The sequence below is a fragment of the Podarcis filfolensis genome (assembly GCF_964270895.1).
Source record: "Podarcis filfolensis genome assembly, chromosome: 5".
NCBI lineage: Eukaryota > Metazoa > Chordata > Lepidosauria > Squamata > Lacertidae > Podarcis > Podarcis filfolensis.
Window position 1 is genome coordinate 22,915,237 of NC_139608.1, and position 23,981 is coordinate 22,939,217.

The 23,981-nt window shown below is 41.9% G+C and overlaps 1 protein-coding gene across 50 annotated transcripts in view; it reads right to left on the minus strand.

Annotated features, from left to right (window-relative positions):
* Nucleotides 1-1,242: 1,242 nt before the first annotated feature.
* MBNL1 (muscleblind like splicing regulator 1) overlaps nucleotides 1,243-23,981 on the minus strand; it is a 184,221-nt gene continuing 161,482 nt past the window's right edge. For 15 of the 50 annotated variants that reach the window (XM_083613404.1, XM_083613388.1, XM_083613378.1 and 12 more), the window contains 6 exons: nucleotides 22,647-22,700; nucleotides 21,500-21,653; nucleotides 17,194-17,229; nucleotides 16,233-16,327; nucleotides 9,245-9,319; nucleotides 1,243-5,520 (listed from right to left, as the gene is read on the minus strand). In XM_083613404.1, the coding sequence (XP_083469530.1) occupies nucleotides 9,263-9,319; nucleotides 16,233-16,327; nucleotides 17,194-17,229; nucleotides 21,500-21,653; nucleotides 22,647-22,700 (396 nt within the window). In that variant the 3' untranslated portion in view covers nucleotides 1,243-5,520; nucleotides 9,245-9,262. The remainder of the gene's footprint in view (nucleotides 5,521-9,244; nucleotides 9,320-16,232; nucleotides 16,328-17,193; nucleotides 17,230-21,499; nucleotides 21,654-22,646; nucleotides 22,701-23,981) is intronic. The other 35 variants (XM_083613401.1, XM_083613423.1, XM_083613384.1 and 32 more) reach the window with 5 other exon arrangements.

A 23,981-nucleotide genomic window follows, 5' to 3' on the forward strand; every position in this document is an offset into this window, starting at 1 on the left:
TACCTTCCCGCCAGAGCGGTACCTATTTATCTACTTGCACTTTGAGGTGCTTTTGAACTGCTAGGTTGGCAGGAGCAGGGACCGAGCAACGGGAGCTCACCCCGTCGTGGGGATTTGAACCACCGACCTTCTGATTGGCAAGTCCTAGGCTCTGTGGTTTAACCCACAGCGCCACCCGCATCCCGTAGCAGCTCAATACTAAGGAATATATTCAATGCAGCGCTAAGGTGAGCACTCCATCACTGCAAAGATTTCAGTGCAAGAAGAGATTGGCCAGCTCTGGTGTGTTTGGTTTTTCTGAATCAACTGAGAGGGTTTCTTCTCCCCATCCCCGCCCCCCAAAAACAGAGAGATACATTTAGAAAACGTATTTTTTTTTATTTAAAAAGTATACTCTTATTTATTATATTTGTTACCTGCTCTTCATCCACGAAGGCCACAGCAACAACAAATTTAAAAGTACAATATTAAAACACAGATTACTATCAAGACACTAAATATGAAGCTCAAGTGTAAAAAGGTAAAGAGCTGCCCCTCCAGCATGTGATGGAAACCACACAATGAAGTTGCCAGATGAGCCCCAGTGGGGAGGCACTTTTTACTACTTAGGGGGCTGCCACGAAGAATGCCATCTCCCAGGTTGGCACCCCGAAACTTCTGAGGGCGGTGTAAATACCAAGAAGGCACTGTGCCGTTTGCCTCCTAGGTGGGTCATAAGGAAAGGGTTAAATGAGTGTGATGTGATTGGCCAGAGAGAAACTGATAGGAGGAGTTAGAGTTAGAGTCGGAGCTGTGTGGAAGTCAGTTGAGAGTTGGGAGTTGGAGAAGGAAGAGGGAGAATAGTCTGTGGTTTGGTCGAGTTGTGTTGTGAGAGAGTGAGTGGAACTGTTAGGTGGAGTCAGACAGATAGTTGGAATAATCAGTTTGAAGTTGTTAGGAACGGATAGGTCAGTAAAGTAACTAAGATTAAGAAACTGACAAGAAAAATTAACCGAAACCATAAGCTTGTTCATGCCTATAAAAATAAACTTGATTATTTGTTAATGTTAACAACTGTCGGGACTCTGTCTGTCCCCGTGAGAAACGGGTTGGTGGCAGCGAAGAAAGCAATCACAGTGGTGGCACAGGGTCAATAGACCGTCAAATGTCCGGGGACCCTGTGTGATCACCACAGGCACCGACAGATGACGCCACATCACCCTCCAGCTTAAAAACAGAAAAGAAGATACTACAAAAGAGAAGTTTTATTAGGGCAATTTAACTTTATTTATTTTTTTTTTCTCCATACAGCTAGGTCAACTATAGCAGTAATAATAAAATAAGCATAAAAACAAATTGCGGCCCAGGACAGAGTACATAATTTGGAGCAACTACCAAGCAAATTTAAGTCTGTGATTACATAATAGTAAAAAACCAAGCACACCTGTCCTTTCAGCAGATGAAAGTTGTAGGGGTTGCGAGGAAGTGCAACGTGTCCTAATTCATCGGTGTGAATTATTACCAGAGAGAATCCAATCCAATCGTTTTTCTCCCCAAACCCCCCACCCCGGCCCCTTCACTTTGGCTTCGTATATATTACACGGTTTCTCAAGTGCTTTAGGTTAGAAATGGTTAATTTTGATAAGGTTTTTTTTCTTTTCTTTTCCTTTCCACCTGCTAAAAGAACAGGATCACTACAGCAATAAAAATAATTACATAACGACTACAGCTATGATGTTTTGTTTTGGTTTGCCTGTTGACGAGTTTTTCTTTTTTAAACATTTTTGTGAGCATGTGAAAGTCAATATTGGTTTCTGTTTGTGTGTGTGTGTGTGTGTATTTCTGTGTGTTGGTGTGTGAATAATAAAACTACTGAAATTTGTCAGAAACTGTTTTGAATAGAATATATATCTTTTATATATATCTATATCTATATATATTTTCTTTTTCTCTTTCTCTCTCTCTCTTCGATACTTTAAACATGCAGTAGTTGTCTTGAGTAATGTACGACATATCTGATCCATGATTTCCCTTTAATGGTTTGAAGTACCTGTTTGTTTGAAATTTTGTTTTCTAAAAAAATATTTTTTATTTATTTAGTAATGATCTTCAGGCAGATTTGGACCAGTGCAGCTTTTTTTTTTTTTTAAGGCCCCAACTGCTCTATACGTTCAAAGCACGATGTCACTTTAAACCACTGTGGCTTGCCCCAAAGGATCTTGGGAACTGTAGTCTCGTACGGGTGCTAGGAGTAGTTCGAAGACCCCTGCCCCCCTCACATATTCCCAATGGCTTTTTAAACCAATCCTCAAGGAACTCTGGGAATTGAAGTTCTGCAAGGGAAGAAGTGGTCTTCTAGCATCTCTCAGCAGCCTTAACAGACTACAACTCCCAGGAATTTTCAGCGGAAGCCATGGCTGTCTAGAGCACAGTCATACCTTGGATCCCGAACGCCTTGGTACTCGGACGTTTTGGCTCCCAAACGCCACAAACCCGGAAGTGATAGTTCCGGTTTACAAACGTTCTTTGGAACCCGAACGTTCCGACGGGGCTTCCGATTGGCTGCAGGAGCTTCCTGCAGCCAATCAGAAGGTGCGCTTTGGTTTCCGGATGTTTTGGAAGTCGAGCGGACTTCTGGAACGGATTCCAAGGTACGACTGTGGTTCAATAGGGCTTTCATTGTACAGTGCAGAAGGGCCCTTAGTCACGAGAACTGGGAACGAGGGCCAATCTTTCCAGCAGAAAGAATCCTGGCAAACTAGAAGCTGTTCACATAAAGCAAAGCAACTTTTTTCCCCATGGGGTTTGGAGTGCTAACTCTGTGCCACTTTTTTTGCAAGCAATTTTGTTCAGCCTGTCTTTTTTTTATTTTTTAATTAGCCTTAACAAAACTCCTTGTATTTATAGACATTTTTATTCAAAATAAGATCTTACTATTATACAGGTTTCTCTCTTTTTTTTTTGACTATATACAGAAGTGCAAAAGGTCAACCTTCCTCTCTATACTTTCCCACATGCTAAATTGCAGCATAATCAACCCTCAAGAGTTTGCACACGCACTCATACATATTATAATTCTTGTTATACGTAAACTTTTGAGTATTTGGATTATCAACAAAAAGTCCCTTGATCTATTGATTATGCAGCTTATTTATAACAAGGCCTGATATTCAGGGATTTCAAAAAAATATTTAAACAATATTTTAACATTTGAAATGGATACAGTAGAAAATAAATTTTTATTCTGATATCTAGGAACTAGATTTTTTCTTTTATAATTAATTACAAACAAAATAAATCATCAAAATATTACTCAGTTGTCTGCCAGGATCGTTGCAATAGCAACAACTTAACTTCTTACTTAGCAATGATTATATAAGATATCCATATAAAAGATCTTTGTTCTTTTAATGAAAACTAGACAAGAACTAACAATGACTGATATTCTTACATTGTAATATTAAATCAGTAAAATATAAATCATTTAGTTAACAATAATACGAATATTCATGACACTACATGTAAATTCAAAACTGCATATGCTATGAAGAAGAAAAAAAACTTTTTAAATTTTTTCCGTATTTTGAAAAATTCATTAGTTAAAATCTAATAAAACAAAATTCTATAAACTGAAATGGCATTTGTCTGGTAATAGAAAATGAAAATGATCTAATAAATGTAAGAAATAAAAACTACTATTTTAACAAGGAAAAAAAATAAGTAGTATTCTCTAATGTAAGTAAACTACAATAACATGTGAAGTCACCTATACTTTCTTAACACGATTGAAATTACATTGGTATGGGTTTTAACCCGTAATGTAATAATCTAAGGCTTTAATAGATGTACAGTACAATCAGTAAAATCAACACATCATTCTTTTTTTTTTTCTAGAAAGCATCTCTCAAGCATAAAAACCTGCAAGTAAACTTGGAAGTACGGAAAGTTCTAGAACTGAACTCTCTCCTCTTCCATTCCATAGACTACCAGTGACCTGGCCCCCACCTCAGCAACCCTTTAGCTTTGCTGAACAGAGCAAAATATATCCTTTACTAGCTGCAACATCCAAACCACAAAAAAGATTTCCTTTGGATGAATCCATTCTTGAAAACTTGAATGCACATCTATGTTTTTTGTTTCATTTTTGTAAAGGCTTTCTAAGGCTATAAGCAGTTAAATCTGAACAGAAGAAATCACATATAAAATTCATCCCAATATTTAACCCACCCGATACCTATTTCTAATTAACATCTCCATTTATCTCATTGTTTTGGTTTCTTTTTTAAAAAATCGTGCATCTGATGTCAGTGCTTCTCTCATGATTAGAGTCACTATTTTTATTTTTGAAGTGCGTGACTTTGAAGTGATGCATTTGAGAAGAAAGCAAAAACCCATCTCCTCCAACACTTTTAGAGTCTCTTGGACTTCTGACAGAGGTTAGAAATTCGAAGCGAAATAAAATTCCTCAAATGTTTTGCAAACAGTGTCTCAGAAATGGCTTTTCCCTTTTTTTAAAAGATTTTTTTTTAAAAAAAATGTATATTGTGTGTTATATGGTATAGTTTGCATAACTATTATTATGGATTATAATAATTTATATAGGTTTATATATCCAGTATGTGTAGGAATAACCTGGGTTTAAGACTGGTTTTTGCTTATTTTTAAAATGTGCTGCCTACTGTTAACTAAGGTAAAACTGGCCATTTCTGAGACAGCTTTGGTTTAAAACAGAAGGGGTGCCCTTTGACTGATTAGCAACTAGGAAAACAAGCAAAATTAAAAACGTGGCTCTTAAAAGTAACACTGCAGAAATAATACTCTACTTTGATTACAGTCTATGGCACTTCATGAGCATCATTAACAACATGGTACTTAAAGCCATTGATGTGCTTTAAAAATATACACAGTTGTGGTTTATACTTGGCACATTCATCTCTGTCAGATACCTCTTTTTACCACTTCTTACAATCTATTACATTTAAAAATATTAACTCTTAAAAGCAAAAAACGAAAGGAAAAATAAAAATTATACTGTGCATGCACGCTCTCTCCTATAATGGCAATTTTAAATACAAGGTGCACCTTTCGTTATTTTATTTTTTTTTGTAAACCTTGAAAGAAATAAACTTACTTAAAAAATTATATCTTGGTCTACAGACGTACCAATACATAATAGATCTATGGCTACATCACAGTCTGTCTTTTCAAGATGACATACATGATTATGTAGGAAGGAGTCTGCCAGCGCATACCTCTGCTGCGTATGCGCTGCTTTACCTGTGTGCTAGAAAAGATAGACAATGCTGTAGTCTTTAGACAATATGATCACCCCAGCACAAATATCTATTCAATGTACAAAGTATATAGGCAACAGTGTGCAGTGGATTTCCGAGTTGTCATTTCATCTTGTTAACATGCAATATGTGGATGTCTTACTGCTGAGGAAATTTGGGTGCTGTTATCTGACGGTATATACATTATGGCTAATGACCTGTTCCGTTTCTTCATTCAATCACACTGTCCTCTTTTCTTTTATATGATCTGCGGAAAATAATGAAGAGTGTGGGAAAGGGGTTGCTTTCGTTTATTCGACAACTGCAGCTATTTCCCCTCTCTACTTTTCTTCCATGCAAGAAAGAAATACCACGACCACCACCCTTGATGCTATTCAAATATGACAATGACAGCCCCTGAACACTTCTAATCCAAATGCACTGAAATACGACATACACTACTAATTATTTAATGAAGCATTTAAATCAACATTGATTGCAAAACCTGTGCTGAGTTAAAAGTGGAAGTGATGTGCAAAATTTTCCCCTTATAAATTTATTTAGCTTTGATCCTCATCAGCACTTGCTAAACACCTGAGCACAAACCAGGATATAGGTAAAGGTAAAGGGACCCCTGACCATTAGGTCCAGTCGTGGCCGACTCTGGGGTTGCGGCGCTCATCTCACTTTATTGGCCGAGGGAGCCGGCGTACAGCTTCCAGGTCATGTGGCCAGCATGACTAAGCCGCTTCTGGAGAACCAGAGCAGCGCACGGAAACGCCATTTACTTTCCCACCAGAGCAGTACCTATTTATCTACTTGCACTTTGATGTGTTTTCGAAGTGCTAGGTTGGCAGGAGCAGGGACCGAGCAATGGGAGATCACCCCATTGTGGGGATTCGAACCGCCGACATTCTGATGGGCAAGCCCTAGGCTCTGTGGTTTAACCCACAGCGTCACCCACGTCCCAACCAGGATATAACTAGTACTAATTATTATTTGCCATTTTTTTATGTCACATTTCCCCCTTTCCACCCATACTTATCCTGGATGGCTTTAAAAAGAGGAAGAAAATTCACGGAGGATAAAGCTATCAATGGCTATGAGCTACAACGCCTTTGCTCTCTCCCTTCTCTGTAAGAGGCAGCATGCGTCTTTTGTACCAGTTGCCTAGAATCGCAGGTGGGGAGAGACCTGCTGCTATCAGGTCCTCTGGGCATCTGGTTGGCCACTGTGAGAACAAGATGCTGGACTAGATGAGCCTTTGGCCAATCCGGTAGGGCTCTTCTTATGTTCTTAGGTGTTTGAACCGTAGCCAGACTGAGGAGCAACAATGGCAGCCTCCACCCAGCTGGTAATATCCTTCTGAGCTGTGAGAGGGAGAGTGCAAATAGGGAAAGTTTGCAAGGGTGCTTTGGGGCTTGGAGTGCTGTCTCACGGTGTACGAAGGACCGAGAGACATGGACGGCGAGGGAGCTGCTGCGGCGATCTGCAACACCAGCACCATGTTGGTCTTCCTGCCTGAGAACATGAGAAAATATACCTGCAGCAAGTACAAGGTGGTTGACTGGCTGGAAGAGAAGGCGCAGCAACTTGAGGTCTATCTATCCAGACTTCGAACTACTGGGCAAGATGAGGGGTTTCTCTATAGAGCAGAGTGGACTGTCTGGGAACAGCGACACAAGCGGGGCGGCCCCTAGGGAGAAGGAAGGCCGCCCTTGCAGGAGACAAACCCCTGGAGGAACGTGACACACAGAAGCAGGGCTGTCAGGAGCCATGCTGTGTCATTGGAGCTGCAAAATCGACCCCGGATGACAGTTCTGGGCCAGAGGAGCAAGGATAGCAGTTGCAGACCTCAGAATACACCCAAGTGGCTGTGGAAGGTACAGTGTACAGAACGATTCCTGCCATTACCAAGAGTGACAATTCTTGCCTTTTATTTTATTTTTAGGTGCCTGCCTTAACAGTGAAGTAATCTGCATTTGAAAGGTCAACTTTCTTTGAATGGCACTTTAATTGTCATGGAGACTGCTGAGAAGTGTAGTTTTTTAAGGTTGTGGGAACTGTAGCTCTGTGAGGTCACTACCACGAAAAAGCTTCAGCTCCCAAGATTATCCATGCCAGTTAAAGTGGCCTCACAGTGCTGTCATGTGAATGCATTTGATGTCAAGGCAAAACTTGAAGCAGGAAGAGGGAAAAGTTCTGAAGCGACTTCCATTTCCACAGCAGGCATTGCCCTTGAAACAGGGAGAGGAGATGGCAGAGGAGCTATTACTGGCAACTTAAAAATAGTCTTGTTGGATGAAGACATGATGTCAGGCAGAACCAGTACTGAACACTCCAATCACAAATTTAAATTAAGTGCAGAAAGAAAGAAAAACTCTCTTCCAAGCAGACAGGTGTAGTCAAGTGAAACCTTTTCTCACAGAGCAGAAGGTTAACTTATAAAGACCTGACATTCAGTAGCTGGAGCTGCAGTTCAAGATTAATTTATGCAAGTGGATGAGTTTGTGGTCTTTGCCTGATCTCTCCTGACAGCCGGTGTCACAAAAGACACACACAAATTCAATATCATTTGGTAATTTGTGCAGGGGAGAGACTATCAGCTTGATGATTCCCAGTTCTGAGTCTCATACAAAAGGAGACTAAGGCCTGCACCTACTGAAAGGACATGATTTTTTTGGTGTGATGACAGAGGCAACTTGACTTGCGGCTATTATGGACCATGCAGGTTTAAACCGCATTGAATGACAGCTTGAGAGTCATTCATGTGCTGCATGATCCACCTTGCCGATTGGATGCTTATACCTACAGAGACTTTGGGGCGGGAGGAATCTGTGGCAGTGAAAGAAAAATCAAAGGCTCCTTGATATCAGCCATTTCCTTATGTAGTCATTAACCATCCTTATGTAATCATTAAAAATGACACCTGCACGCCACCTGGAATTTATGCAACGTTCCTTTAGGACATACACGCAAAAGCTTAAATCTTTTGAAGTCTCCGTATCTAGTAGTTAGACAGTAGGGTATAGTACATTATCCAGAGTATTATTTATGGGATTTTGGATTTGTATTCATTTTTTTAAAAAATGATACTTTCAAATGCCACTTACAACTAGCCTGTGTATATAGTAAAAGGTAAAGGGACTCCTGACCATTAGGTCCAGTCGCAAACGACTCTGGGGTTGCGGCGCTCATCTCGCTTTACTGGCCGAGGGAGTCGGCGTACAGCTCCCAGGTCATGTGGCCAGCATGACCAAGTCGCTTCTGGCGAACCAGAGCAGCGCACGGAAACGCCGTTTACCTTCCCGCTGGAGCGGTACCTATTTATCTACTTGCACTTTGACGTGCTTTTGAACTGCTAGGTTGGCAGGAGCAGGGACCGAGCAATGGGAGCTCACCCCGTCGCGGGATTCAAACCGCCGACCTTCTGATCTGCAAGTCCTAGGCTCTGTGGTTTAACCCACAGCGCCACCCGTGTCCCGTGTATAGTAGATGACAGGATAAAAAGTGTGAATGGACTTTCCCCTTCAGACTGCATGGGTGTGGGCATCAGAGGAAGGTGAGATTTTTTCCTCCAAGTACAAAAATTACCTGCCCTTGGTAAACCAGGGATGGAATCCTATGCACGTTTAGGAAAATGGGAAGCTAGCCGCCTTACATCAAGTCCATGCAGTTTGGCACTGACTACACCGGCTCTGCTTGGAGATTGACTCTTGGGAGTTTCTGGATATAAAGCAGATGCTCACCCAAAAAACTACAGCACTTCTCGTTTACCTGGGTTGACATTCAACTCATTTGGGTTTAGTAGGCATGCATAGGACTGTGTTGCAGACACCACAGAGGAGTCCTAGCTTAGTGTGCTCTCTGGCCTGCTGTGGGTATTACATCTAAACTGGGCTGCTAACTTGGTTCTTGTTCCAGGGAGGAGAAAATGCAAATCCAGAATAGCACTATCAAAATGCAATAAAAAGCACACTTGAGAAACTTACTGTTTGATGATTATATGTCTACATCTGTGTAACATACTTGTGGCTAGTCAGATGTTCGGCAGATATTATGGGTATCTATTGAAGAACAAGAAAAGGAATGTAACCTGTGAATAATGTGTTCCACAAGAATGCATGATTATTATTTTTTTACTAACAGCTCAGGTGAAAGATGGTGGACTTCTATATCGGAACAGCAAGTTAACAAAAACACAGGTATCAATTTAAATAAAAATGTTTTGTTAAGTAGTATATCAACCAATGTTTAGTAATGATTACTGATTGTTTAGAAAGAAGGATAAAATTAACAGTTAAAAGTTCATGCAGTGCAATAATTTCAAAAGTCCTTTTTGTTGGCCTACACATATTTATACAGTTTGGGGGACTTTGCCTAACTCGCTGTGGAAAAATTTGGCAACCTTTTGGCCCATGAATTTTGCACGCTCAATTTTAAGATACTTTGAGCCAGATTTGTTTTGTTTTGTTGCAAATCATTTCATTTTCTGGTTAAGCTGCGCTGATATTCAAGCGAAAGGCATATCGGAAGGAAGAGCTGGAATCTCCAACAATCAGAATATCCACTCCAGAACTGAACTGGAATAAAATCTCAAGCACATAAGCTAATCATGCACCTAAGAATGTTTCCATCTTTGTACTGAAACACACAAACACACACAAACACATTTGGTGGGGAGGGGCACATATCAAATTTAAATATCTTCCTAAGAATAACCTCCTAATAAGGTTTTTGGATTTATTCCCAATATATTATTCTCCCGGCTGGGGTGGGGGGTAGTATGTCTTCCCCAGATTTCTAAAGACTCCATTTTGGGCAAGTAAACTTAGCAAAGCAAGAAAGAGAACCATCTATCTCTATTCTGGTGTCACACCTTGGAAATGCCTTTCCAATGCAGATCCACCTAACTGTAGTCTACTAGCAAGTAAAGAGAATCCTTTGTTGCTGGCAGATGAGTGGCGGGGACTGTTTTGATTTACTGATTATGGCCTGGTGCTGACACTGTCTGGATCATTTTTGTGAATGGCATTTCTAATTTAAATTTTATAAATATTGCCCCAAATGCCTTTGTGCAGGGGAAGTTATTTATAAAAACAAGGCTGCAATTCAAACCTGACTTACCTAGGAGCAAGCCCCAATGAATTCAACAGGACTTACTTCTGAGTAGACATGGTTAGGATCACACTGTCAAGTGTCTTTAAATTGTGGATTAAAAGTATAGAATTGTTAGTATCCATATTAAATTTCTCCCACAAGGGTCTAATTTTCCATAATATGGAAAGTAAGGCTACCTGGAGTGATATTCTAGATGTATTTTGTTATGAAACATAGCATTTTGCACCATAACATACACAGTTATTCTCTCTCTCTCTCTCTCTCTTTGCCATTTGAAAGAAAGTCTTCAACGGTGCGTAACTTGGAGTATCCCCCCCCCTAAAAATCAATACTTTGAACTATAGTTGCAACAATTAAAACAAACTCAACTTGGTGGGATATGGATTGGTGATTATAACTGGGCCTTCTTCTTTGTCGACCAGCAAAATGTCTCACTGAAGGGATGAGGTGTTGCTCTTCCGCAGCTGGCAGTGCGAATCCTGCAAAAGCTGAGGGCCACAGCCATTGAATGTAGGAATATGCAAACCATGAATGGCCTGGGCCTTCCCAAGATGTGGTCTGAACAAAGGAGCATTTATTTGCACTTCAAAGCTAGGAATGCAAGAAGCTGCCTTATCCTGAGTCAGACCATTGGACCATTCAGCTGAGTATTGTCTACACTGGCAGGCAGTGGCTTTCTAGGGCTTCAGATGCCAAAAGATGGCCTCTGGGACTAAACCTGAGACAGAACTACGTCCCTTCCTCAAAATGAAGTCTGAATGGGCTCAGAAAGGATAAAGAAGGACCTACTCACCAGATGCAAGGCTCTGCACTATGGTACAGTGGTACCTTGGTTGTCAAATTTAATCTGTTCTGGGACTCGGTTCGACTCCCGGAACGGTTCGAAAATCAAGGCACGGCTTCCGATTGGCTGCGGCTGCACTCAATCGGAAGCCGCAGAAGCCGCGTTGGACGTTCGGATTCCAAAGCATGGAACTCTCCCTTCCAGGTTTGTGGCGTTTCGGAGCCAAAACGTCCAAGTACCAAGGCGTTCGGCAACCAAGGTATGACCAACTACTCCCTCAAGTCTGCAGTGTATAAACTTCCTGTTGGCTGTTATTCAAGTATATATGCTCTCCCCAGGGAAGTCCGCCTGACGCCTTCATTATATACCTTTAGGCACCAGGCAAAAATGTTCCTTTTTAACCAGGCCTTTGATCAATCTTATTGACATCCAACACCCTTTTAGAATGTGACTTTTGCGGGGGGGGGAGTTATTGGGTTACTGCTTTTGGTTTTATTTTAAACATTGTGGTCTTGTTGTGAACCGCCCTGAGACCTCCGGGTATAGGGCGGTGTATAAGTTGAAATAATAATAATAATAATAATAATAATAATAATAATAATAATATCCACCAGACAGGTCAGGAGATGGGAGACGAAGAGCTGTGGCACATCTTGTAACTGAGTCCCACATCCCACCCACCAAGCATGACTAACTGCCCCCTATCCACAGACTTGTTCTTTAGGTGTACTGTATACATTTCTACAGCACATGAGTGTGCACGGAAACATGTGCCAAGTGTAATTGAGCTTCTCGTACCATTTGTTTTCTACGGCAGCAGGAGAGGATGTTGCACCCAGCTGTGTAGAAGCTTCAAGAGCAGTGCTGTTGAAACAGACCAAGGACCTTGAGCACTGGCAAGTGACGACGGAGGGGCCAGTTCTCTTAAAAAAACAACAACTTCTGCATGCATGCACATTGCGGGAGGTGGGGGTGGGCGGGCTATTTCTGGTGGCGTTACATTATGTCAACAATGCTTACATACTATATACATATATGGCTCATATATGCATATACTGATGTTTGGGCTGCGGAACTTGGCTGCAGTGCGTTATGAAGACCCAGAGAGATACGCATGAAATGGTCAGATTGCACAACGAAAACAGAATCTGGCTTGGAAAATGCATGGGGGTGGGCGGTGTCTTTTAAAAATACAGAAAAGTTACATTATCATCTGTGGGTGGGAAAGAGGATTTTGCCAGAGGTTTTACATTAATGATCCTAAAAGACATTTTAAAAAAATATATTTTTAAAAAAGATGGCTGAACTGTTTATCAACCGATTCCTGCTGAATCTGGAGGGGGGGGGGAGGAATTCCTGATATACAGTCCTTTGTTTTGCTGCTTATGAATCAATCATAATATTAGGATTTGGGACCACTGCAAAGGCTGTGGCAACAGTCCCATGTGGGGGCTTGTGGGGGCCCTTCAGAATGGGCAAGTCTATCAATTCCAGTTTTTTAAATTCAGTTCTCCACATTTCCACATCAGTTTGCAATTTTTTTTAAAAAAAATCCTCATGAAAATTCACCACCATTTTAGTGCGAATCTCTTCTAACGTACATGTTTTTGTATATTGTATATTTTTATATTTTCCATACTGTAATGAATTTCCATGTGCTATTTTCATCAATATAAGCATTTTTATGCATGCTTCATCCTAGTATATGCATTTCTGTACACAATACTTGATGGGGGCACCGCACTGCAAAATTCAGAGAAGTGTGAATTTTGAAGACTGGTTGTGTTTCAGTTTGCACACTGTCCGGGAATGTGCCAATGTGGCTGCTGTTTTCCTTTTGGTCCTTAACCAACAGAAAGGGCACACACCCGAGGTGCAATTTCCCACCACTCCTCTTTCACTGACATTACTGTGTGGAGTCTTGATGAGGTTGGAAGCAAGACATCTCACCCATCTGTATGCTGGGGATCATCATACAGAAAGCAGAAACAAGAGTTGCCATTTCCAGAGCACATGGGCAAGGAGGTGCCCTGTGCAGAGGTCTGTATCCGTGAGCCACTTATGCTGAACTTTTAATTTTGGCATAAGCAATACCCAATCTGCGAGAGGCTCATGGCCAGCCTTTCAAGCAATATTTGAGAGAAAAATGCTCCATCCTGGCTAAGCCAGTCCCCCCAAAAGGGGCATTTGGGGTGAGTGGCAGAGACGAGATGGGACAAGGGGAAGACTTGCTCCTATTCCAAACTCTGCTCAATTGGGTCACACGACCATGTGGACCCAGCTGATGTTACACTGCCAAGTCTAAACTCCATTTTAAAAGCTTGCTCCCCCTCTTGAAGGCCAGTAGCCCTGCTCCTGAATGGAGTCTGGACTACGGATAAGATACAGCTGCATAACTTACACCTAATTTACATTGGCTTCCTATCGTTTGTACTGCTCTGTGAACTTCGTATCCCTATTCCGTTAATTCTCCTTCGTGCAATGCCAACTGTGTGCGTGGGGAGGGGGTACATCAGGGGAGCGCTAACTGGACTGACGGCCTCTGTCTTGCTTGACAGCAGACGTTTGCAGCAGGGACCTTGCACCGCATCCTATTGAGAACCCTGCATGATCAGTCTATGCTGCACGAGAAACCAACACAAACAGCCCATTCACCACAGACATTTAGCATGGGGGGGGGGCTGCAGTAGTGGGTCATCGGTAATGCAACAAGGGCGAATGGGTCTAACAAGCATACAGCTGCCTTTTGCCCCTAAGATTGGAATTGTTCGATTGAGAATGTCTGAACAGGACTGATCAGATCCTGCTTTCCTATACAGTGGTACCTCGTCTAGCATCTGCCTCGGTGAGCACCCATTCCGCCGAACGTCCGCAGCAAACCCAGAAGTACCGGAACGGGTTACTTCTGGGTTCACTGCTTGCGCATGCGCAGAAGCGCAAACCGCTCCGCACGCGTGTACAAACGTGCCACTTTGTCCAGCGTCTTTTTCGGCCAGCGACCGCGACTCCAGAATGGATCCCGGTAGCAAAATGAGGTACTACTATACAGAAAATGTGAAGCTGTACAGGTGAGAGTGGGAGAGGAACCATTAGCAAATGTGCATGAATCTGTTGCCATAGCACCTACGGTCTTTGTAACCACTCAGTTTCAACTAAGGCATGAGCTGTTTTCTGCAGTCCCAAGGCTATGCTTGCTTTTAGCTCCCAACCTTTCGTCTCTCAGTTATTCAACAGCATCCAGTGCAAAGCTAAGTGAATCTCAGTCTAAGCAGGTGGGTTGCTGAACCCACATTTTGGAAGATGAGGGGAAGGATCCCCCAGGAATGGAAAAAGTAACTCTTTTTACACATGTAAGGTTCAGGCATGGGGAAGGCAGAGCATGCTGGCCAGCAGCGTTTCATGGATCATCATCAAGTGTTTTGGAAAGGCTATGGCCTGTCTTGATGATGATGCCCTAGAAATCCTTTTATACAAATTCTCCAGTGCTCAGGTCCTAGTGTAGCTGCCTAGTGTAGTGATCTGCCTTGAATTTTCCACTTTCCACGCAATGCACTTATCAATGCAAGGTGCAATGCAAACTAATAATGCATTTAGGAAGGAAGTGAAAGCTGGTTCATGTTCAAGCACTCTAGTCTTAAAGGGTGATCCTTCAGTGTCTGAAAATGTTCACAGACGTGTTATTTTGCCAGAAAAGGTGGGGGGTGGACAGAAATAATGGGAATATATACGCAGCACCATCAATGCCACCAATTCTTCTGCTGAGCACCTGTGGAGCAATGGATGGTGCAGTGGCAAAAAAGTAGGACAGCTGCATTTATGCTGATTCATGCACAACAGTAGGGTCCTGCGCATATCAGGGCTGCAATTCTAAACTTACTAGGGAGTAAGCCCCCTGAATATTGCAGGTCTTCTTTCCAAGAAAAGATTAGAAGGATTGTATTGCACACCATGTTCTGTGGCCCAAGAGAATACCCTTGCCTATGCAAGAAGTCCAGAATCTTTGTTCTCGCATTGGCCAACCAGATGCCTATGGGAAGCCTTGCAAGCAGGACCTGAGTGTAACAGCACTTTGCTCACTTGTGTGGCAAACAGAATGGTTTAATCAAAAAGCTGACGGTCTACCATTCATGACCTATGAACTGTGTGCTGCGTTGCCCTGAAATATTGTCTATTTAACCGTTAAGCATCTGCGCAAACATTTGAATCACTGGCTGTGTAATTGATGGTGGGATTAAGAGCCATGCAAATGGATAAATCACATACTTAAATTTGAGTCAGATTCGATTCTAAGTTTGATATTTGAAGCGCAATAGTTTTATTACTTACTGGCTTGTTACCATGTTTCTGTTTGTTGTAATTATACTGTCCAGGCAGAGAGGCAATTGCGATAGATTCCTAAGAGTAAATGTAATCTGAGTTGCAATGGACATGGCTGTCAATCCCCTGACTGATTTGAAAATTGAAAAGAAAGCCGCAGTGCTATAAAGGCTTAAGCATTCAGATTCTGATAGCTTCGGAACATTCCAGCCATCAATAGTAATGATTTTATTATTACTGCGTCCCTGACCCTTTACTCCAGGGATGTGGGAACCTGTGGCCTTCTAGATTCGGTTGGACTCCAACTCCCAGAATTCCTGGTCACCGGCCATGCTGGCTGGGGTGAGCGGGAGTTGGAGTCCTATCCAGACTCTAATCCATCACTTAACAAATGCTGGTAAAATTCTACTTACAACAAAACAAAGTACTGTAGCCTTGGAATCCTTCTATTACCAAGCTCTCTGACTATTCTAAAAACAGATGGGGAGGCAGTGGGTCCTTCCTATGCTGAGTAATTCATGAAAGGGACTGTGTCAAATATTTTAGTACTGGAAAAGGAGGTGCAGAACCTTTCTGAGCATGGGCAAAAGGCTAGTTAAGCTATGCTGCGGATCTCAGGGAAATGTGTAGGCCAACAAGAGGTACGAACGAACAAAAAACGAAACAGAACAAAAGGGGGGGACGGACAAAACCCCATGCTTCTGAAAAGCACCGATTCTGAGTTATGTTTTAAGAAACAAAGCTGTAAATTAGCAAACCTGGTTGGCTGTGGCTGCTGTAGCGAAGGGGACGCTTGTGGCAGATGTTGCTGCTGCAGACACAGTGGTGGGCGTACCGCCGTGCACCATGGGAACTTTCGGGAGGAAAATCATATAAGCAAACATACAGGAGAGTGTAGCAGTATGGGAAACCATGGCAACAGGTGGCGGAATCGTCGAGTATGGTATTTATATCAGCAGATAAGCCGTGGGGACGAGATATCACCACCAGCAAAGTGACATGCAATCGCAGAGCAAAAAGCGGGACAGCATTCCGGAGAGCGAGGAAGGAGGGGAGGGAGAGAGATGAAAGAGGAGGAGGAGAGAGGAGGAGAAACGCTTGTTACCATCAAATCACGGGAATCAACACAATCAAGCTCAATTATTTCAGTTCATAGGCAACCAACAAACTTGACGTAACCCCCTTTCTTTAACATCTCACGACAAATATTCCGCCGCCACCACCCGTCTCTCCCTCCCCTCCTTTTTTTATCGCTGTTAACATTTTATAATCTCCTGTCTTGAAATTCTAGTTCTGGATTAACTTGCACGAAGTATATAACTGAATGTTTTCTTTTCTTTTCGAAAGAAAGAAAGACGCACAACAGTTTCTAAAAAACTGGAACTCAGAGTCCAGTCAAAATCCACCAGAGCTGCTAAGGAGATTGTGGCATTGGGGGGTGAGGTTGGTGGTGTGTGGGGGGGGGGAGACAGGGCAAGGGGGGATGTGTCACACAGCCACCTGGTCTGCTAAAGGGCTTCTAGGATTTCTGAGTCAATTAAATAGAAGCAAGTGCATTTAATTGACGAGTTGTTAGTGCAAGGGGAAAGGGGGGAGGAGGGGAAATGGATTGGCACAATAGGTACATGTTAAAGACCCAGCAGTGGATTTTGAGAGTCTGTGAGCTGCTAAACAGATTTTTTTAAAAAAAGATAATCAAGAAACAAAGCTGGCACCTACCAACACTTGTAGCGGGTGTCATGCACAATATTGAGCCTGCCCATCATGCATTGCAACAGGAAGGTGGATTTGCAAAGGGAAAAGAATTAAAACAACCCATCACACGTGTAATTAGGAAAATCTCATTTGAACAAAGAAGAAAAAATTGGTTATTATGGGAAACAGTGGCATGTAACCATCAGCACAGTCAACTCAAACAGCAAGGTGGTGGTCAATTAGAACTAGTCTGACATGAGCAGGGCAGGAGGAAAAGCAGATTGAACTGTGTGCTGGCATTTTGATTAAAATGAGCTAGGGCAGTAAGGGTAATGGAGGCTCTAACAGCATGAGAAGAAGCTTGAGTTGTTGGTTTTTAATATCACCAATTTTAATTAATCCATTCTTTACTAAGTGCATAATGCCTGCTGGGTCTCAAACCAATTTCCCTGAAAATTGGCTTAAATTATTATTCTTGTTTTTAAACCTGCAGGACATTATTGGATTGTGATACTTTTCACTTGTACAGAGATCTAGTGCCTTGATTTCAAATATTAAATCAGAACTACAAAAGTTTGTAACACTGCATATCAGGCAGGTGCCACCCTAAATGCTGGCACACGCAGGATTTCTTAGGATAATTTAGGGGCGCCATTGCGCCCCTGTGATTCTCTACATATGAGGCTACATGTACACCTAAATGTAGCATTGGCCCCACCCTTCAACGGATGCACATTTAGTGTGATGTCTGCAAGTGGAAATGCACCTGTGAGAGCAACACACCCTTCAATATATGCAGATTCAAGAGTGATCCAAGCTTAATGGTATCTATGTGTGGACAACTAAACACACAAAGGTGTTCTATGCTGCTGAGATCCACACTAATTGTGGGTTCTGCATCTGGGGCTGTGCGAAGAGAGCACGCTGTCAGGATGGAGGCCAACTGTTCTCACTGCCCCCTTAGTAAGCAAAAGATGTGCTGATACTTTCTGCAAGGGGAAATGTCCTGGATGTTACTCTAGTGCCCTCTGCAGATTTTTCTAGCGGTTTTGCAACTAAAGAAGTCAGCGGGAACAAACACGTGCTGAAATTACGACAGTTATTGGGAAACTGGTTTTAAATTATATAATTATCTTGTTTCTGTTGCATACAATTACCACTACCATACAAATGAATTATGATATTCAAAGTTGCTTTCAAAATTTTAACTACTAAAAAAACTTTATAAATGATGAGTCACTATTGTGTGGCATTATTAGTACTAATCTATTTTGAAGGTATTGGGCTAGATCCAGACTAAGTTGAACAAAGATCCTATCGAAAGGAAGGGGACAAGTTTGTCTTGACTTAAATCCCGCTGACTGCACTGGGAACTAAGTCTGCTTAAGTTAGTCTGGATGCAACACAGGATTAGCCAGTGATATGGGCCAGTTGGTTTTTTTGGATGGATATCGCTTAGCTGCTTTTCTCTGAACTTAGCAGGACAACATAACCCTCTCTCCATTGCTTGTGTGCATGCAAACACACACATCTTCTGTGAGTGAAGTTTTGCTGATGGAGAGAGTGCTCCTGGTTCCTGCTAATGAAAGTGAGGATAAAATTTTGGCCAACACCCCTTCGCTCTGTGGCTCTGAAAACTATTCCACAGCTTGGGGGGGGGGGGACCCTACCCTCTTGGCCACTCTGACAGGTGGTACAAGTGACTGCAAAAGGGAGGCAGAATTGGAGAAATTAAGCTTCACTTCTTTTGTTAGTGGAGGTCAAAGCCCTTGCAATCACAGAAGGAATATTTCTATGAACAAAGGGCATTGGGTTAAATCTATTGCAACTGAAAGGGCATAGTGTTTCCTGGCTCACCTCTGCCTCCACTTCCCTTGTGTTTATTCTTTAATTGTCCCTTGAGATTCAGGCCTATCTTCTTCTTTTGACAAGCATAATGTGCACATATTATACACCATCAGAATTATCTGTATTATTATTATTGTTGTTGTTGTTATTTTTATGCCATTTTCACCTACATATTATTATTAGTTCTATAATCTGTACATTTAATTTACTTGTACATATGTAATGAAAAAAGCATTTGCCTTTCTTTATAATTATTTCCTGAAATTTAACTACGCATGCTTTCGGTTTTAATCTTAGACTGACATTTTAAACCAACACACATTCTTGCACAGGGTTTGCAGCAAATGAATGTAAGGCAGCAATGAAAACCTATGGTGCAAAAACTGGCAGGTATGAAAAAAAAAGACAGTTGTGTAGGACCCCTTTGTTTATCAGTGATTAAAAACAACAACCCTGTTATTTACATTCATCACCTTGACTTCAAAAGGTTTAATTCACTAATCAAGGTGTAATTCAAAACTTGCTAATTCAAACTTTATCTTCCATTTTTTTCCAGCTCAAGACAAAGTTTGATTTAAAGTAGTAAATGGGGGAAGAAACCCATTAGAGTCCCTCAATATTTCTCTAGCAGAATTTAGCACACAAAGAGGTATGTTCTCATTAGGATACGAAACAGGTCATTTCACACAACGGCATGTGAAATAGTGCCAACATACCATTCCATATATTTATCTCAATAAATGCAGTAAGAGACCACGCAGGCCAGATCTTCCCAGAACCTAATATTACTGTTTCACTCCTGCTGAAGCACTGGGAATCACAATGGAAACCTAAGCGAGTTTTTGCCATTGATTTTAGGCGGAGCAGAAATGGGTCTAGCAAGGACTCGGTACCCTTTAAAAGAGATTACCTATGACTTTGCCATCCTCACCTGAACACGTAATCATCAGTTTTATGTGCAGCGTTTTGCCCAAAGCACCCGCTCTTGTGCAACTTTTTACATGAAGTCAGTGATGGCGCTGGGAACATCTTAGCACCTTCTCACGTGTTACTTGCATGAAGGGACAACACAAAATACAAAGGGGCTATGGAGCCATGTGTTTAGTCCTGCTCCTGGGGTCCGCTCCTAGCCTCTCATGTGTTTAGGGATGAAACATCTGCAGTGGTGAGCCTTTACTACCTGTGTAGCCCCTGGAACTTAGAACCCTGTGTGACTTAGAACCCTGGAATAACCCTGGTTATTCCTTGGCATGTAGGGGTGCAAGGAGGCAAACAACCCTTAAGCGGGATGTAATGGTCAACTTCGCAGTAATGTTTAAAGCGGGCTTTAAATAAGTGTGGAAGTCAAGTTCATGGCATGCTAGAGTGCCACCCTCCTTTGGGGGGGAAATGGACTGGAAAGCAGGTGGCAGTGTCTCTACTAACAGCCAGCACAATGGGGGGCCCTGCTCTTGCCCAGGTATGCCACAAATCCAATGGCTGATATCTGTAACACTGGCCATGCTTGAGCGTTCTTTCTGGGGTTCTGTCTCAACTTTCCCTTCCTGTTAGGCAAGGTGGTTGGGCGAGTGGATGAAGGGAAATTCGTATCTTGATATGTATACGATACAGTAGCATGGACAAAGCAACCCAATTCTGCCACTGATCCTTCCGGCAGGGATCTTCCCAATGGACTCTCCAGTTTAGTTCCGACTTAGGGATCTCAGGACATAAATTCTAGGAGCACAAAAGCCCCTGAGTGGGTCTTCTTTCAGACTAAGTGGTGGTGGAATTTACATTCTGAATTTGACTTCCTTCAGCAAATGTTTTATTCTGGATTGTTTTATTTGACGTTTCAATGTGTCGTAAGCAGCTTTGATATTTTTCCCCTTTAAAATATCAAGCGGTATAGAAATGGATAATAATAATAATGGTTGGTCTCGCTCACGATAAAATCAATGGCAAAGCTCCAAAAGGTTTGTGTCTCTCCCCACCCCCAATAAACAATTAAAAGGTTAATGGGTCTTGTCTTTCATAATAGGCCTTAGAAGGCGGTTACGACATACAGGAATGATTTGTTACGCAGTCTACAGCAAAGGGGTCTTACAACAATTTTTTATATATATAAAAAAGAACCATACCAAACAGCTGAAGAGAGGTGAAATGGAGGATTAGGCAAAAGAGGCACAAGGGGAAAGACTTCAAATGCTGTTTTTGAAACGTAAGATCACACACTTTGAAGATGCAGATTGTCACATTAGGCCAGAAAGCACCCAGACACCTTGCTTTCAAGACAAACATATGCAGAATCTGCAGTTTAGCAGCAAGACTGTCTTCCTTCCCTACTCACAAAGGGCCAACCCTGGGGGGATCTCTTTTCCTTGGCTCTCTAGCTAGCAACTAATCCTTAGCCTCCGAGGTCTGCTAAGATATGGGGAAGTCCTCCTGTGACCTTGGCTTGTGCCTGGCTCCCGCGCGGGCAGAGGGAAGCTGATTCACTTACCTGGTGGAAGGAAGGCTGTATGCTGTTGCAATTGCATGTTTGCAAGAGCCTGCTGGTATTGGAAGATACCAGTATTAAAGACAGCGGTGGCACCATTGGTTTTTTCAAGCGCAGGCCTCTTTGGTAATGGGGGGAGTACAGCTTGAGGAATTCCCTAATGGAGGATGAGTATAAGATAGCCCAGTTTTTTTTTTTATAAAAAATAATAATAATGAAGAAAATAAAAAGGAAGGTGGGGATGGAGCAGGGAGAGAGAAAAAGAGAGAAAAGAAACAGAAAAATCAGTAGGAGGAACAACCAACAGGCACCATCTTTTTAAAATATATATATATATATATCCTTGAGCAAGCAAGCAGCGTAGCGGACTTTACTATTCAAGGAAAGGGCAAAGCTGAAGATTTAAAGTAAGGAATATTTGCCCTCCAAAATATGGCATTGTGTAGTGACAGCGCTCGAGATCTATACACTAGCATATTTCTACAATATAAAGCTTCAGGTTTCTAGTAAGGAGGCAGCAATACCGGGGGTGGGGGTCGGGGTGGGGTAGGGTGTAAATAAAGAAAGCTGCACTGCTAGCTCCATGAGAATTGACAAGTAAAAGCCATGTTAAAGAGAAATCTTAACAGAGTGAATGAAACAGGTTAATATAATATTAGAAGCTTACTCCCGCAAACCCCAAAAGTCTTAACTACTCATGCAAAAATAAAAATGTACCATTCCATGCTGGTACGTCTTCATTTTTTAACATTGCATTACAAATGTTAAATCTACTTTAAGAATATTGTTAAGCCATGCCAACCAAACCGATACAAATATATATATATATCTCATATATATTATATACATTTCTTTATATATAAATATATATTTAAAATCCCATCTTACTCCCTTTAGAAACTGCTATAAGGTAGTTAAACTGAATGTGGGGTTCCTACATCCTAGGGGACATGGGCTGAAAGATTAAACGGCTCAATTTCCCCATGAACGGGATCAGGAAACCACACTCAGTTCTTTCTCCCCTTTGAGCTTCAGTTACTTTAATAACAGGAAATAAGGAATATTTACTAATAGAATTTAATTTATTTTTTTTTTAAATGCATCTACAGTAAAGCTACATGCCAAGCTAAAAGGTGAAAGGTCATAGTACCAGGTCAAAGGTTGCCTCGAGGGGTCGCTTCAGTGATTTGACAGCCGACTGAGTCTTAATTAGCAGGCAGCGAGCACATGATGGCAATGGGCCAGTGGGGTTCAAGCGCATTAACATAAACAGCAAGCAGAGGTGCATCATGGGGGCAGCAGTGCATTTTTGGGTAGGTGAGAAAAAACAAATAAAAAACAAATCATCGGAATGCCATATACAACGAATAACAAGACTAAGCATGCACAATAAAGGCACTACTGAGTTGTTATTGTGAGGATACACCTCTAATGTAGTTAATTACAAACAAGATACTCTATAACAGGGGGAGAAAAAAGGGTGAAGGAAGGAGAAGAGAGTGAGAAAGAGAGTCTGCCTTCTGTATTTTTGCTCAAGTATCCATTAAGCGCAGGGGGAAAAAGGCCTCTCTTCTGTAGTCCGGTAGTGTGCTATGAAGATCACACAACAACGTTTCACATGAAGTAGTATTTTAATGGTCAAATCATGTAGCTATGTAGGAAAAATATATAGGACGACACTAACAGCTAAGCAAAGAACGGAGGAGAAGGGGCCCATTAAAATAGCTATTTTGGCTTGACAACCCCGCCATCACATTTTTAAGCAGTGCGCGCACTGACTAATTCTGCTCCCTGCCCCAGTATGCTGCAGTTTAGCTACTCCATGCCATGGTTAACTTCCCAGTTGTGCAATTATTCGTTACACCATAGTTATGTTTAAGAGAAACACAGTAATAATAATAATAATAATGATTTCAGGCCCCTCAATTCAAGTTAACAGTCTTGCTGTTGGCTGTGCCTGCTCCTAAGTAGTTCCAGATCCTATTGCCACCCCATCGCCAATTAAATCATATATTTTAAAGTTACTGTGAAACCTCATACACGGAAAGAAGGCCCAGACCTGAAATATTTAATGCGTATCTATTCAGTGACGTGTACGTTTTAGACAAGCAATAATTGGAATATGCATATATATTTCTCAGGGTGCGTCCAAATGAGCAGAACTCTGGATGTTACTTCTCTGCTACCAAGACTATTATTTGTGTGTCACCCATCTGAAACTCAGGCTTTGTCAGGGTTTGTTCTTCATGTGAAATGTTGCATTTGTGCCCCTGCAACAGAGGACCCACAACAGCTCCTAATAAGATTGTTTCCCCCACCCAGCAAAAAAAGGTTGGAGAGGGACCCTGTTTTTGTGAAATAGTTGTGTTCTGGAATCATGAAATAGCCAGTTATGACCCGTTATATTCAGGAAGGAATTAGCAGACAGCATTTACAAGGCAAATAAGATGCACAGGGAGGGTCGTGCAGATTTGTCATCAGGGAA